At 43.9% G+C, this 17,126-nt stretch overlaps 1 protein-coding gene across 5 annotated transcripts in view; it reads right to left on the bottom strand.

Annotated features, from left to right (window-relative positions):
- Positions 1–17,126, bottom strand: part of SNX10 (sorting nexin 10) — a 67,154-nt gene that overhangs the window by 27,838 nt on the left and 22,190 nt on the right. For 4 of the 5 annotated variants that reach the window (XM_055590547.1, XM_055590544.1, XM_055590545.1 and 1 more), the window contains one exon: positions 1,832–1,878. In XM_055590547.1, the coding sequence (XP_055446522.1) occupies positions 1,832–1,855 (24 nt within the window). In that variant the 5' untranslated portion in view covers positions 1,856–1,878. Of the gene's footprint in view, positions 1–1,831; positions 1,879–14,935; positions 15,055–17,126 lie in introns of all 5 variants that reach the window. The other variant, XM_055590548.1, reaches the window with a different exon arrangement.

Consider the following 17,126-nt stretch of genomic DNA (forward strand, 5'->3'; position numbering starts at 1 on the left):
CTCTTCTTCTCCTGCCTTCAATCTTTCCCAGCATCAGGGTCTTTTCCAATGAGTTGGCTCTTCAAATCAGGTGGCCAAAGTATTGGAGCTTCACCATCAGTCCTTCCAAGGAATATTCAGGGTTGATCTCCTTTAGGATTGAGATCAGTATCTGAATATCCTGGTTTGATCTCCTTGCAGTCAAAGGGACTCTCGAGAGTCTTCTCCAGCAGGCAGGATGAGCCTCAGAGAAATCTCTAAATCTCTGGACACCAAAGGCTCCGGGGAGCTTCTCTTAGGCATTACCATGCAGAGGAGAGCTACTATCACACCCAGTAGCTCTGCATTTGGACCCTTCCCCAGGTTGACCCTCTGCACCTCTCCCTTCAGCTGATCCTAACTGGCATCCTTGCTCTGTAATAAACTATAACCGCAAATTTAACTGCTCTCAGTGAGTTCCGTTGAGTCTTTCTTGTGGAATAATCAAAACTGAAGCTGGTCTGGGGAACCCCTGAACTTGAAATCACTACTGGAAGTGATGGCAGTGTGAGGACTTGCAGTTTGGCCAGCTTCACAGAGAAGGTGTTTCCTGAGGCAAGCAGCTTGGTCCCAGTACTGTTTAATACAAGGACAAGGAAAAAGCATCCCTGGTCATGGTATTGTGTGGAGCTCACTCTGTGAGGATGTTAGGGAGACTGACTGGAAAGGGATATAAGGTACCTTCTGGGATTTTGGAAGCATCCATACCTTGAGCTGAGTGGTGGTTACACAGTTATACACGTAAGTGAAAATCTACTGAGCTGCATACATAAGATAAGGGCATTTTATGCATTTACTGCAATTACATGCGTTATACCAATTTTTAAAAGCTAAAAAACAAAAACGCTGCCTTTGGAAATGGGGTGGGGGGCAGCCTGGACTACAAGTGTGGAAGTGGGCTGGACTACTGAAGAGACCCTAAACTCAAACACGGGGCTGAAAGAAAGAAGGAGAGATCTAGCAAAGAAGTTTTCTGGAAGGACTCTCTGAAATGGATTGTTTAGGGTTTTACATTTGGGCAAAGCAAACTATAAGGACCATGCAGCCGTGTTTGACTGTGTCTGCGACTATGTGTGTATACACAGAACTGTTGTGTGTACACATGTGATTGAACCTGGAAAGGGCCAATGAAACTACTGAGTTTCATTCAGCTCACCTAGTAATGACATGTGTACTACAATCAGCAGGGCAGACAAACAGGTTCTTCCGAAGGAGACTGCTCAACCCACGGCTGGTGTGCTGGTCATCCTACCCATCTCTCAGCCAGACAGCAACTCAGGAAGCTGGGGTCGGAAGCCTGGGAGGCCAGGCTGGGATGGGGAAGAGACAGCCTTCCCCAGATTACGTGAAACCAATCCCAGAGATCTAATAGGCAACAAGCAGGACAAAACTGAAACTATGGCAGACAGTCACCCCGGGTGGTTACCAAAGGTGGGGGAATTCAGAATTAAGTAACAGAGCAGAAAACCCGAGACAGCAGGCCAAAGGGAGACTGTTCAGAGCAAAGCGGGGAGCAGAGCCTGGGAGAATTCTGAGTCATGGACGATACTTTCAGAAGCAGTGGATGGGAGTGAGCAGAGAGAAAGTGCAGCCACTGGAACCAAAGAATAAGGGCCAAGATGGCTGCAGCAGTGCTGGGGAGAGGGGGTGTGGGTGCAGGAAGACAAATGCTTTGTTCTTTCATTAGCCCCCTTCTATGATGCTCTATGGTATCTTGACTTTCCTCTACAGATTTATGGTTAGAGAACGAAGATCCAACCTGCAGTGAGTCAAAGCACATGAAGTCTTTATTTTCTGATTTCTTAAGACATACCTCTTTCTGCTGTTCTGGAAACATCTTCAACACAGAACACGATCAATCTGAAAAATAAGATACAACACTTGGTGATTTGGAACCTCCATACAGGAGTAGATAGGCCCCTCAGGGCCTCCCGCCCAAACTCTCACCGAGAACCTGCCCTCTGGGTCTCTGAAAAGTATACCTGTGCTCCTCCCAGACCCCAGCCCCTGCAGACTACACCAGAATGAAGATCGGTCCACCTTCATTCGGTCCACCCAAACGATTGGGCGTTTGGGACATGGCAAGACCAAGGCAGCTGGATGATGACAAGCCTTCGAACTGAAGATCAGGCAGAGTCAGGCCAGTCGAAATCTTGGGAAAATCAGAAGGGGCTGGAGATATCAGGGAGCAGAGGGGCCATGAGGCACAGCAGGGCATGCTGGTTAGCACTGAGATGGAGAGGATGAAAAGATACCCAGAGATCCACCACTGAGAGCGGCCCTGATGGTTTCACTATCAACCCAGTATCACTATCACCAGCCCATTCCTTTGACATCTAAACTACTCCAGAGTTCAGATAAGAGATGGTGTGGCCTCAAGAAGGACAAAGGTTGGAACCTTGACTCTGACTCACAGTCGATGCAGGCAGCCCATCAGCTGATTCCAGACCCTGCATGTCTATTGTTTCTCAAACCCTCATTTATTACAACAGCTCATTGGAGTTAACACCTACTCCCTGCCCCTTCCCGCACCCCCCAAAAAAATTAAATCCCCTGACTACAGACATGCACCTGACAATGGAAAGGTGGCTATGACTGCAAGGTCAGAATCTGCCTTTATTTGGACAAAGTATGTCTGACCTCATTTTTCCAGATGATTATCATCCACAAGTGTTTTCTGAATCTCTAAAAACGTCCCTGGAACCCTAGGGAATACGAGGAAGCAAGAACACCAGCTCTGGCCTCCAGTCCCACGTAGTGTTGGGGAGGAAAGAACCCAGAGCAGGCAGAGGAAAGAGCTCCTGCAGGAGGTGAGCAAACCTAAATAGGGAGGTGTGGCAATGTCACCTGGGAAAGTGTTACTGAGAAAGTACTTAAGCTGAGGCCTAAACAGTGGCATGATTTAGCCCAGAAGGCAACAGGAAAAAGGCATTTTAGGCAGAGGGACTGGGATGAGCAAAGGGGCAGAGGGTGGAAGGAGGAGCAGCTCAAAGAGTCCTGGTTATTGAAGGAATCTCTGCATCACTGGAGAAGTAGGCCATGGGTTGCATCCATCTGGGGATTTGGCTGAAACAATGATTGCGCGGGTTCTTGACCCCTTCCAGATCCTCCTGCCAAGTCCCACTCCTCTTCCACGATGCTGCCCAGAAATCACCTACCAGCTCTTGCCCCAGCTCTTGGCCCCCATTACTCAGTGAGTTATGCGATTCCCTGCTGGCATTAACCTCACTTTCATCACAACCTTTGAATATCCTCTGTATCCCCAACTGGCTGAATTTCTCCAACAAAGCATTCTGTGTTTCCTTGTGTAAACTTCACAACCATCCTGTGAAAGAGATTTAAATGTCCTTACTTTACAGGGCTTCCCTGGTGGCTCAGACAGTAAAGAATCTGCCTGCAATGAAGGAGACCTGGTTTGGGAAGATTCCCCTGGAGAAGGAAATTGCAATCCACTTCAAAATTCTTGCCTGGAGAATTCCATGGACAGAGGAGTCTGGTGGGCTACAGTCCATGGGGTCACATAGGGTTGCACATGGATGAGTGACTAAGCACACACTTCACAGGTTAAGAAAACAGAAGGAGGGATTAAGTTGCCCCAGGTCACAAAGGAAGGGAAAAATGGCAAGTCCACTTCCCAACCCTTGTCTTCTCATTGCCCAAGACTGCCTTCATAACTGTATGATGTAGACAAATGGTTTGGGTCTTAATTTAATTCTCTCCAAAGGGCTTGAGTTTTCCAACCTCTCCCAGCCAAGGCAGAGGGACTCTGCAATTCCCATGGTGCATTGGCTACCCTGAGATGCTAAAGACCAAGTCAAACTGTAAAAATAGGAAGGCAATGGCACCCCACTCCAGTACTCTTGCCTGGAAAATCCCATGGACAGAGGAGCCTGGTAGGCTGCAGTCCATGGGGTCACTAAGAGTCGGACACGACTGAGCAACTTCACTTTCACTTTTCACTTTCATGCATTGGAGAAGGAAGTGGCAACCCACTCCAGTGTTCTTGCCTGGAGAATCCCAGGGACGGGGAGCCTGGTGGGCTGCCGTCTATGGGGTCGCACAGAGTTGGACACGACTGAAGCGACTTTGTAGTAGTAGTAGTACTAAGAAGTTTAAACCTGTTCCAAAACATCACAGAGAACACATGGTCAAGCTTTAATATTTTAAACCTGGATAGTGGGATAGGGGTGGGGTTAGGGGGCAAAGAGCTTTATTTTCCACTGATACACTTCCATATTGTTTGAATTTTTCCATAATTTCACACTTTATGAAGTAATAGTCATTTAAAAATAAACACCATAATTCTTTTATGTATGTATTTTTATTTGAAAGAATCCTAGATAAATCCTTTGTATGAATTAAACTTGTAATACTAAATCAAAAGATTAATTTCTGGTTTTAGGTTAACATCTTTTGTTATTTTCTTGTACAAGAGTACATCTTTAATTGCTATTTTACTCACAGAATTTTGATTTAAATTTCTAAAAACTAACTTGCTGAGCAGTTGTAGAATGATTCTAAATTTGTAACTAATGCAAACATTTAAAAATTCCATAATTCTATCAGAAGTGTTAAAAAAAAAAAGAGATGACAGGCCCAACATGGAGTTACTTGTACTCAAACCAAGACTTAATTCCTAACCAGTCTGCCATTACAAGGCTGCCCAGTTGGTGCTAGTGGTAAAAAACCCGCCTGCCAATGCAGGAGACACAGAAGACTCGGGTTTGATCCCTGGGTCGGGAAGATTCCCTGAAGAAGTAAATGGCAACTCACTCCAGTATTCTTGCCTGGAGAATCCCATGGACAAAGGAGCCTGGAAGGGTACAGTCCATGGCGTTGAAAAGAGTCTGACACGACTGAAGAGACTCAGCACTCACTGCCATTACAACCTTTCCCGAAGTGTGGAATTTTCTAGTCAGCCCAATGAGGTCACTCTTTCGATCCCCCAAAGGAAGATGAGGTAATCCCCTTCTGTCCCCCCAGGGAGGTTACCTAAACCAGAAATAATCCTTTTGTTTGTTTATGGCTTCTTTGTCTTGCTTTGAAAACCTCTCCTTCTCTGCAAGCCTCGGGAGCTCCTCTCTGCTTACTAGATGGAATGCTGACAGATTCATGAATTGTTCAACATGCAAATTAGATCTGTAAAATCTATCAATACTTGGTTGCATTTTTGTTATTCTACAGAAGAAATGATGACTCAAACACAAACTATAGAAGTTTTTACTTCATGTTAAATAAATAGCAGATTCAAATGTAGGAAGAGATGCTACCTTCATAACACATTACACATCAATAAAGTGGGGGGAAAAAAGGACATTATATACTTTTAAAAAGAAAATAAAACAATGTATTCAGTGACTTTTATTATTCCCCCTTTGTCGGGGGGCGGGGGGCGGCTGAGGCTGCTGCTAAGTCACTTCAGTCGTGTCCGACTCTGTGCGACCCCATAGACGGCAGCCCACCAGGCTCCCCCGTCCCTAGGATTCTCCAGGCAAGAACACTGGAGTGGGTTGCCATTTCCTTCTCCAATGCATGAAAGGGAAAAGTGAAAGTGAAGTTGCTCAGTAAGGTCTGACCCTCAGCGACCCCATGGACTGCAGCCTACCAGGCTCCTCATCCATGGGGTTTTCCAGGCAAGAGTACTGGAGTGGGGTGCCATTGCCTTCTCCGGTGGTGGGGGGGGGGGCAGCTCAGTTAATTTCACTTTCTGTGTTTGTTTCATTTCCTCCTACAATGTTCAACAAGCTTTCTATTCAAATTTTTAAAAAAAAATCACTGACTTCTTATTTTCATCTATTTAAGGATATACCATCAGTAGGGTTATTTAAAATTCAAGGTTTAATTTAGTGCCAGTTTTTCCCAGAGCAACTCTCATTGACACCTATGTCCTTTGCAGGTCTGTGGTGGGGACTGCAGGGTGGAGGGTACAGTCCTCCCTTCCTCTGGGGGAAGTTCTTGGCCAAGATCTTGCTGTAGGGGGTGGCTCTACAGGTATCCTGTTTTCTATCACCTGGGGAGCCCTCCTCAGACACAGAAAACAGCATCAGGGATGGGCATCGGACTCCGGAGAAGCCCATCCCTAGGTTAGCCAGGTGCCAGAGGCGTGGCCTGGAGCGGAAAGCAGGGAGGGCTGGCACCGGCTTCCTCTCAGCATCTGGAGTAGGAAACACCAAGACTTGGCAGCTCTCTGGGTCCTGAAGCTAGGAAATGATGGTGAGAAAATGGAGAGATAACAGTGCTTTAACTGGAGTTCTGCAGACCAGAGCTTATACTTAAACAGAAGTCATGATGTAGATAAAAGATCTCTTGAGATCTTAAAGAAACTGGCCACCAGAAAAGCTGGGTTACAGAAGCCAACTTCAGCTGCTGATGTGCACACAGCTGCCTGCGCCGGCACCATAACTCAGAGGTCTTACTTCCCCAGGGGCTTAAGTGCCCAGGGTCTCCGGTTCCCACGCACAGCATCCTTACTATAAACAACCTCTTGCTCGAGCTTGAGGGAGATACCAATTCATGCAACCAAAAGAGCTCAACAAAAAAGAAAAAAGAGCTGCACCAAAATATGAGAATGGACAGAAGTGGGGCGTCCATGCACTTTTGAGGAGGGCCGGCAAGGTGTGCAGAACCATCCGTAAACCAGACGCACGTTGCTCTTCCTCAGTCTGATCTTAGAGCTTTATAAAGGCAAAACTCAAATGGAAAAATAAGATGAAATATGAAATTCAGTTAAAGACAAAAATTATCATTTTTTTGGTCTGGAAAGACAAAATTACCATTAAATTTTCCCAGCATTTATCACGCAAATACTCACAAATATATTAAAGAGCGTTGCTGTCGTTCAGTCGCTAAGTCGTGTCCGACTCTTTGTGACCCCATGGACTGCACCACGCTAGGCTTCCCTGTCCTTCACCATCTCCCAGAGCTTACTCAAATTCATGCCCATTGAATTGGTGATGCCATCCAACCATCTCATCCTCTGTCACCCCCTTCTCCTTCTGCCCTCAATCTTTCCCAGCATCAGAGTCTTTTCTAATGAGTCTAAAGAGAATGAGCAGTCTAAAAAAAATTACTGGTTCATAATACACAAAATAATGAAATACTAAATTGCTAATCTCCAAGACATAATCTCTACAGTGGGTTCCATTTATGGTCATAAGTATGACACTAGGCCAAATTTATGGTCTGAAATCCAGAAACAAGAAAAAATATATATACATAAAACATTTTAGCCTCACAACTATTTTGCAGGCCTTTAGGGTAAGTGCTACCTTCGACTTATGGATGCTCCAAACACAAGCATGTGCATGACCTCTCCTTCCCTTCATACACATGCTAAGGAGAGTCACTGGGGGGTAGCAAAATACAATCAGGATAAACAGAGTTCAAGGGGGAAAGTCATAAAAAGCAGATGAAGGAGAGAGGAAGTGACCACTAGAGCAGACAAGTAAGTAAGACTGGACTTCTTAACTTGTGCTGTGACATCCTCTCTCCTCAAAACAACCCTAACTTTCGAGATCAAATCTGAAAATATTTTTCACACTTCCCGAACAGTCTCCTTCCTCTTTAATGCTACTAAGTTTCTCCTAATTAGTGATTCATCTGGGCTATTCATTTTCCCCTTGTAGAAAAAGCTGATAAATCTCAGAAGTTGGGGGAGGGGTATTAGTAATTTAAATATTTAATGTGAGTTAGTCCAATTGGATTGCATTTCTAGTAACTAAGAGCGATCAATCTTCACCTACTCACTCCCATCCCCCACAGCACAAAACCATGTGCTCTTGGTTATATGGAGTTCTTTCCAGGCTGATGTATCCCTCAGCGCCCTGCCACAAGACAACGAAAGACCTAAGCATACAGCCTCCTGAAGAACCACAGAAAATGCCCTGCTCTTTTCTCCTGTCAACAATTGGAGAGGCATTTTTTCAACTCTCCACTCACTCTACCCCTTCACTTGATATGAGGACTTCCTATCAAAATACTACCTGATGGGGAGCATCAAAAGAAAAAATATCTGGTAGTCCAGTGGCTAAGACTGCACTCCCCAACGCAGAGGACCTGGGATCCTTTGTGCTGCAACTAAGACCTAGCACAGGCAAATAAATAAATAAATACATTTTTTAAAAAAAGAATAAAATGCCTAGGATTAAATGTATCAAAAGTGCAAAACATTGTCTGAAAACTCAACACACTATTCAAAGAAATTAAAGATCTAAATAAATGGAAAAACATCCCATGCTCATGGATTGGAAAACTTTGTATTGTTAATATGTCAATTCTCCTCCAAACTATTTGACAAATTCAGTACAATATGTATCAGAATCCCAGATGAATTCTTGGTAAAAACTGACACAGCAATTCTGAAATTCCTATCTAGGTGCAAGGAACCCAGAACAGCCAAAACAACCCTGAAAAAGAAGAAAAAAGTAGGAGGACTCTTATTTCCTGATTTCAAAACTTGTTACAAAGTAATAGTACTCAAGACAGTGTGGGACTGGCACAAGGATAAACAAATAGATCCACGGAATAGAGCTGAGAGTCCAGAAATAAACCCATACCTCTATGATCAACTGATTACATCAAGGATGCCAAAACCATTCAATGGGGAAAACACAGCCTTTTTCATAAATACTCCTGAAACAAGAGGCCAGCCAAGAATTAAGTTGGACCCCTGCTGCTGCTGTTAAGTCACTTCAGTCGTGTCCGACTCTGTGCGACCCCATAGACGGCAGCCCACCAGGTTCCCCTGTCCCTGGGATTCTCCAGGCAAGAACACTGGAGTGGGTTGCCATTTCCTTCTCCAATGCATGAAAGTGAAAAGTGAAAGTGAAGTTGCTCAGTCCTGTCTGACTCTTAGTGGACCCCATGGACTGCAGCCCACCAGGGTCCTCCATCAATGAGATTTTCCAGGCAAGAGTACTGGAGTGGGGTGCCATTGCCTTCTCCGAGTTGGACCCCTACATTATACTATATATAAAAGCTAACTCAAAATGGACCAGAGACCTAAATGTTAAGAGCAAAAACTATGAACTCTTGGATGAAAACAGGTAAATATTCATGGCCTCAGATTTAGCAAAGGATTCTTAGATATAATACCAAAAGTATGAGCAACAAAAGAAAAAAACAGACTTCATGAAAATTAAAGTTTTGTGCTTCAAAGGATACCATCAAGAAAGTGAAAGTCAAAGCACAGAATGAAAAAATATCTGCACATCATTTATCTGATAAGGAACTTGTATTCAGAATATATAAAGAACTCTTACAACTCAGTAATAAAAAGACTTAAGGATCTAAAGTAAAACAGGCATTGTATAAATGAAATTTTCTAAGAGAATAGAATTTATATGTTCTCACCAAAAAATAAAAGGTAAATAAGTGAGATGATGGGTGTGTTAATTAACTCAATGGGGAAGTCCTTTCACAATGTATACATATACCACCGTATTGTACATTTTAAAAATGTGTCAACCTCAATACAACTGTAAAAAAAAAAAAAAAAAAGACTTACTTCAAAAATGGGCAAAGGATCCTGAATAGACATTCCTCCAAGGAAGAGATACAAATGGACAACAAATACATGAAAAGATGCTAAATGTCATTAATCACTGGGGAAAGCAAATCAAAACCACAGTGAGATACCACTTCATTTCCATTAGGCTGGCTAGAATAAAAACGTCAGATAATAACAAATGTTGGCAAGAATGTGGAGAAATTGGAACTGTCATATATTGCTGGTGGAAATATAAAATGGTACAGCCCCTTAGGAAAACACGCGTACTTTCTCAAACAATTAAAAAGAGTTACCATTTGACCCAGCAATTGCATTTTAGGTATATACTTAAGAAAATGACGCAAATGTCCACAGAGAAACTGGTATATAAATATCAGCATTATTCATAATAGTGAAGAAGTGTAAACAACCCAAATGTCCAGTAATGGGCAAATGGGTAAACAAAGTGTGGTATATCTATACAATGGAATATTATCTGACAATAAAAAAGAATGAAATACTGACACAAGCTACAACAGAGATAAACCTTGAAAACATCATGGTAAGTGAAAAGAAGCCAGGCACAAAAGTCCACATATTATGCAACTTCCGTTCACATGAAAATCCAGAATAGAGAACTTTATAAAGACAGAAAAGAGATTTGAGGTTGCTTAAGGCTTGGGGTGGGGGACAGTGGGTGAAAGAAGGGAGACTGGAGTTACAGAGGGTGATAGCTAAAGGACAAAGAAATGAGGTAATGAAAATATTCTAAAATTGACTGTGGTGATGGCTGCACCTCTCTATGAAGATACTAAAGCCACTGAATTGTATATTTTAATTGGGAACTTGTGCAGTATGCAGATATCACAGTAAAGCCATTAAAAAAAAGTAGAGTACTATCTAAAACCCTTCATTCATACCCCTAGTGTCAATCATCCTGCGAACCACATCTGCCAAGAGAAAGACCCTCCAGGCATCATCTCTCCCAGCCCTTGTGGTTTCCTCATCCCTACCTGGTGCTGACCCCCTCCCACCTTTGCCATCTCTTCCTCTAACCCTATCTTCCACCATGCCCCAGGAACCCTCAGTCTCAAGCCAGCAAATGTCTCACACTTGCATTATCTCAGCAGCTTTAGCTTAGCTTAGTCCTGGATTCTCCACTCTCTTCTTCCCTGTAACCCTCCCAGGTTAAGGCTGCTCATTTCCTCAGCACTCCCATTTCTCAAGATGAGGAGAAACGAAACTTCCCTGGTCATTGTCATCTCCAGACAATAACTGCCAAGAAGCACCCAGAACCTAGGCATGGGATCCAACTCCCTTCTCCTCACCTCCCAGCATCATTTCCTTCTCCCTAGACTCCTGCTCCTCATCTCTACATTTTTAGAGGCCTCCTCTGTGTGTTCCCTGCCAGTTTTTCCTGATGCCTCCAAGGAGGACTTCACTCACAGTATGACCTAACGGGCCCTGGTCTCACCTTATTATCCTGTTCCTCTTCATTCCTGTAACCTAATCCTTTGTTTATCAATAATTTGTCAATCATGTGGCCACATCCCAACCAGGAACTGTTCTTTGAAATAGAACACCAAAAGTCTCTCTGATCACCACAGCCAACCCTTCCTTTTCTCACTTTCTCATTGTCATACAGTTTGCTCTTCCACTTGAATGGAAAGCCACCAGAAGTTTTGATCCTACCCTCTTATTCCTGCTCTGGACTTCACTTTCTTACCATTCAAGTTTTCTCCCCTCCAGCATCCTTATTTTCCTGTTCCATTGATACACAGCCCCTTTTATCTGCCAGTCCCCCAAACATGGATCAGCATAGCCTCTGTCTCCTCCACCTCTCTCTTGACCTGTTCACTATAGAAGAAAAATCCAGTCATTTCTGTGACAGGCTTCATCTCCAGGTTCTGAGTTCCAGCCTAGGTGGGATCCTCCAGGGTTCAGGAGTCCCTCCACTCATCCAGCAGCTTCAGACCATTATATCTCATCCAGCAGCCTCCTCCTCCTCCTGGTCTACTTCTCTGTCATCTGATAACTGTACCTCCCACTTCATCAAACAGTAAGACCATCAGGTTTATACTCTTCATCTTGGTCCTCCACTACCTTGAAATCTACCCATACATTCACCCACTTCCCTTAGTCTCAAAAAAAAACCCATAAAACTCTTCCCTGTCTTCATGATCTTATCTTCCCTACCTTCTTCAATACGTCAGTCCCTCAATTATCCCACGTCCTTAATAACTCCAGCTTCTTTCTTTTCACTAGTCCCTTCTCCTTCCCCAATAAGCAAGCTCAGGTTCCTCTCACCCCAGTGTAGAGGGGAAGGCCTGGCTAGTCCATCAATCTAGGAAAGACCCGGTACTGCGGTAGTCATCAGAGATGGGGCAATGACCACGTCCTGGGTTCACTTACATCCGAGTGGGAGAAGAAGGAGAGTTATCCAATAAATGGACAGCTCATCCATAAAAAAAGAATAAAAGTTTGCCATTTGCAAAACATGGATGGATTCAGAGGATATTATGCTAGTGAAATAAGCCAGACAGAGAAAGACAAATACTGTATGATATCATTTATACACAGAATCTAAAAAATACAAAACCAGTGAATATAACAGACTTCCCAGGTGGCATTAGCGGCAAAGAACCCGCCTGCCAATGCAGGAGACATAAGACATGGGTTCAACCCGTGGGTCAGGAAGATCCCCTGGAGAAGGAAATGGCAACTCACTCCAGTATTCTTGCCTAGTGAATCCCACGGACAGAGGAGCCTGGCGGGCTACGGTCCACAGAGTCACAGAGTCAGAGTCAACTGAAGTGACTTAGCGCAGCATGGTGAAAATAACAAAAAAGAAACAGAATCACAGATATAGAGAACAAATTAATGATTACCACTAGAGAGAGGAAAGGGAGAAGGTCAGGACAGGAGTAGAGGATCCAGACGTACAAACTATTAGGTACAAAATAAATAAGCCACAAGGACATATTGTACAACATAGGCAATATAATCAATGTTTTATAATAACTATAAATGGAGCATAACTTTTAAAAATTGTGAATCTACATTGTATACTTGTAACATATAATATTGTACATCAACTGTACTTCAATTTTTAAACACTCCAGGAGGAGCAATCGTCTTGTGCCGAAGTCCCAAGGCAGAACAAGCCTGGCTTACCTGGAGCCAAGGAAGCCATGGGGATGGAGTTGGTGGAAGACAGAGAGGGGCTCAGAAAGGAAGGCAGGTGCCCTGTGGACCTTAGTGAAGAATCTGGACACCCTGCGGGCATTTCCAGCAGGTGAGAGACATAATCTGACTTACAGACTATCAGGGGCCAGAGCAGAAGCAGGGAAGTCTGTTGGGAGGCTACTGACGTGGTACAGCCCACAGGTGGAGGTGGCCCAGGCACAGAGCAGCAGCAGAAGTGGGTATGAGAAGAAGTGGTTGTTGGTGTGCTTCCTCCTTTGTGCGTATCCAACTGGACAAGAGAGCAAGCATTGACCCATGGCTGCTAGGAGAAAAGGACCACGGCATCTGTCTATTCAAGAAAGGTTCAAGACTTCTTGGTGGTCTGCGCTCCCAATGCAGGGTGCACGTATTCAATCCCTAATCAAGGAACTAAGATCCTACATGCTGCAGAGTACAGCCAAAATAAATAAATGCATTTTTTTTTAATTTTTTAAATTTATTTATTTTTTTAATTTTATTTTTAAACCTCAATAAATGCATTTTTTAAATAAATAAAGGTTTTTTTTTGTTTTTTTGTTTTTTTTTAAAGAGAAGGGTTCTGTGAGACATGCTGCAGGAGAAGAAGATAGAAACTCATGGTAGCTCAGCCCCTGCAGGTGATGAGTGAGGTCCTGGTGGGGAAGAGGGTGTTCTTCTCCCCACCTCCACACTGACACCAGAGGCTGGTCTTAACTTGCAGACGGTGAGTGGCCTGTGCTTGGTGGGGCACCTGAGCAGTTTTCGTGGTGAGGCACTACGCATGGCCTCCCAGCAGAAGCCACAGACTCACACTCATCTTCCGCTTTAATCAGCACAATTCCCCAAGGGTCACCACAGCCTCATCTCTGCTGCTCCACACTCGTTCTCTGTCTCAGCCACCACCCCCATCTCACACCCAAAGGAGGCCACAGTCAGAGCCTCCTTGTACACATCCCCATCCAGACATCCTTCAGGCACCTCAAACTGACCGCGTCCCATCCAGGCTGGCTGTCGCATGTCACCTCTTCCTGCCTGCCCCCAGAACACAGCCGGTTCTCCCTCCTCCTATGCCATCCAGCTTAGTTAATGGTGTCAGTATCCACACACTGACTCAAGCAAGAATCCCAGAGACCATCTTTGATTGCTTCCTTTCCCTTACTTTATAAATCCAGCTGGTCAACAAGCCCTGACCATCCTCTCTCTCTAAATGCCACCTAAGTCCATTCCCTGCTCGCAGCCTCCAATGTCTCCAGCCTGATTCAGGCTCTCGACACTTCTCTCCTGGACTCGAGCTGGAACAATGGTAGATTCCCGGGCCGGTGACCCTTAGCAAGTGCTTATAAATGATTTTTGAACAAATGAAAGAGAATGCATAAATAAAGAAAATGACTGAGTGAACAGATGAGTGAGGAAATCAAATAAAAGAATCAATTAATGCTGTGTAGAAACAAACAAAACTTAAAAAGATAAAATCTAGTGGAAGAAATGCAACCAAGCAGGTACAAGGTATCAGGTGACATAGTGCTATAGTGGGGGAGGGATGGAAAATACAGAGATTGTCTCCCAGGTGTCAAGGATGAAACCGGGCACTTCGTACATGCTTCACACATGACTCACCCAGAAACCATGTGACATACTGTGCTCCAGATGGGGAAATCGACATTCAAAGAAGTTACTGAAAGATAACCACCCAAGGCCATCCAACACACAGGGGCAGGGCTCAGACTCAAACCTAGGTCCGCAGTCCCTAAATCCCATATTGGTTAATGGGCACAGGCTTAAAGGAAGGGCCAGACTTCAAAAGATAATGATAATAATCAACACCCAGAGAGTCCTTCTGCCAACAGTCACTGTGCTAAGCACTTTACATGTATCCTCATAAAAAATTCTATGAGGTAGATGTGAATATTAGTGCCATTTTAGACTTAAGAAAACATAAGTACCAAGAAGGTAACAAGTAATTTGTCAAAGGTCATACAGCTACTAAGCACTAGAATTGAGATTTGAGAGCAGGTGGTCTTGCTGCCATGTCCATGTTGCCCTAATGATAGAGGTGAGATGCCAGAGGGGGGTTCCTGGTGAGAGGAATGGTCTGATTACCCAGGGAAGCAAGAAGTTACAAATCACTTTGGGGAACAGGAAGTGGCTCACTGTGGCTGGGATCAAGAGGTGGTGGAAAGTGGGACTCCAGGGAAAGGTGGGACCAGACAGGCAGCTTCCTATCACCTGGTCCAGGGCGTTGGCCTGTCTCGTCTAATCAAGTTCTTCCCTCCTCCACAAGATAGTGAACAGTTGGAGGAGCACATTCACCGTTTTCTTAACCAAGGTATTTTGTTTTCTTGCATCTGAACGTGGAAAAGGCAAAGGAATAACTGATTCATTCAAGGTTTTACCATTAACTAGACAGTACAACCTCCCCCATATTCCATGGAGATAAATATCAGTGCCATGATCCCTTGGCATTGATTTTTTTTAATTATTTAAAATAATTTTATTTATTTATTTCTGGCTGTGCTGGGTCTTCAATGCTGCGTGGGCTTTTCTCTAGTTGCAGAGAGTAGGGGCTACTCTGTAGTTGAACTGTGTGGGCTTTTCACTGTGGTGGCTTTTCTTGTTGTGGAGCACGGGCTCCAGGGCACTCAGGCTTCAGTAGCTGCAGTTCCCAGGCTCTAGAGCACAGTCTCAATAGCTGTGGCGCACAGGCTTAGCTGTTCCATGGCATGTGGAATCTTCCTGGATCAGGAATCACACCCATGTTTCCTACATTAGCAGGCAGATTCTTTACTACTGAGCCACCAGGGAAGCTGTGGCACTGATTCTAATACATATTTAGTTTGAAAAGATTACCCTATTTTTAAAAATCCCTCTCTGATTTTTTTTCCTGGTACTATAAGTGTCCAATACATTGTCATCTTTATACCACATTGTGCTGTGCTGTGCTTAGTCACTCAGTTGTGTCCAATTATTTGTGACCCCGTGGACTGTAGCCCACCAGGCTCCTCTGTCCATGGGATTCTCCAGGCAAGAATACCGGAGTGAGTTGCCATAACCTCCTCCAGGGGATCTTCTTGACCCAGGAATCGAACCGGGGTCTCCTGCATTGCAGACGCATTCTTTACCAGCTGAGCTACCAGGGAAGCCCTTACACTTCACTACTATCAGGTTATACACAAATCGGTCAAATACAAATTTCTATTAGGAACACTTTAGTAGAAAAAACTAAAAGGCAGATCCCCCAAACTAACTTTTAATTTGAAAACTGTTTTGCGAAATTTAAAAAAAAAAAGAAGAAGACCAGGTCTGCCAAATAATCCAAACAAGTTCTTGGGTCATTTTTGAGCCTACTGGGGTCATAATCCATCAATCACAGGAAAAGGTCATCTTGGAATCTGCAAGTGCTATTATAGTTCCTTCTTTTCTGAAAATCTCAGGGGGAAAAATGATCACAGCATCAAAGCCTCCCAGCTTGAAAGAGACCAAGATGGTCCTTCCCCATGGTCAGGAGGACAGACTAAGTAAGAGAGACCAAAGAAATGCTCTCTGACCTCTGAAAGTAAATATTCTAAAGCAAAAGAACTATTTTGCATTTTTTAGTTCAAATTAAATTTAAAGTGGTATAATTCAGGAAGTTTGAAAAACAGAGAAGTAAAATTACCATCCATACTTAGGATGACCATATGGCCTGGGTTAGTCAAATCAGTACTGGCTTATATGGGTCACTCTAATTATTAATAGCACGCACACACATACACACACATTTTAAGAGTGCTCAAAAGCATTGTGGTTTAAATGGTAAGTTATTTCTGGTCACCCTAGCATAATCCACTGTTCAAAAGAATCATCACAGTTTTGGTATATTTCTTTGCTGACTTTTTCTTACATGCATTTTTTTTTATCATCAAAATCAAGCGTTTTCACAAACCTACATCTTTTCTTCAATTTTCATTACAACAAAAATAGCATTCTATGTTCCTAGATCGGAGAAGGCAATGGCACCCCACTCCAGTACTCTTGCCTGGAAAATCCCATGGACGGAGGAGCCTTGTAGGCTGCAGTCCATGGGGTTGCTGAGGGTCAGACACGACTGAGCAACTTCACTTTCACTTTTCACTTTCATGCACTGGAGAAGGAAATGGCAACCCACTCCAGTGTTCTTGCCTGGAGAATCCCAGGGATGGGGGAGCCTGGTGGGCTGCCGTCTATGGGGTCACACAGAGTTGGACACGACTGAAGCAACTTAGCAGGAGCAGCAGCATGTTCCTAGATAGTAAGTCACAGCATTCCACTGAGTAAATGTTACCTTTCTTCTACTGTTGAACATTTAGGTGGCTGCAAGATAGCTTTAAAGGAAATGAATTTGTGGGGTACTTAGAGGACCAATGTATAAATCTCAAGAGAAATTTCAGCCTAAGTGAGG

The sequence above is a fragment of the Bubalus kerabau genome, chromosome 8, assembly GCF_029407905.1.
Source record: "Bubalus kerabau isolate K-KA32 ecotype Philippines breed swamp buffalo chromosome 8, PCC_UOA_SB_1v2, whole genome shotgun sequence".
Classification (NCBI taxonomy): domain Eukaryota; kingdom Metazoa; phylum Chordata; class Mammalia; order Artiodactyla; family Bovidae; genus Bubalus; species Bubalus kerabau.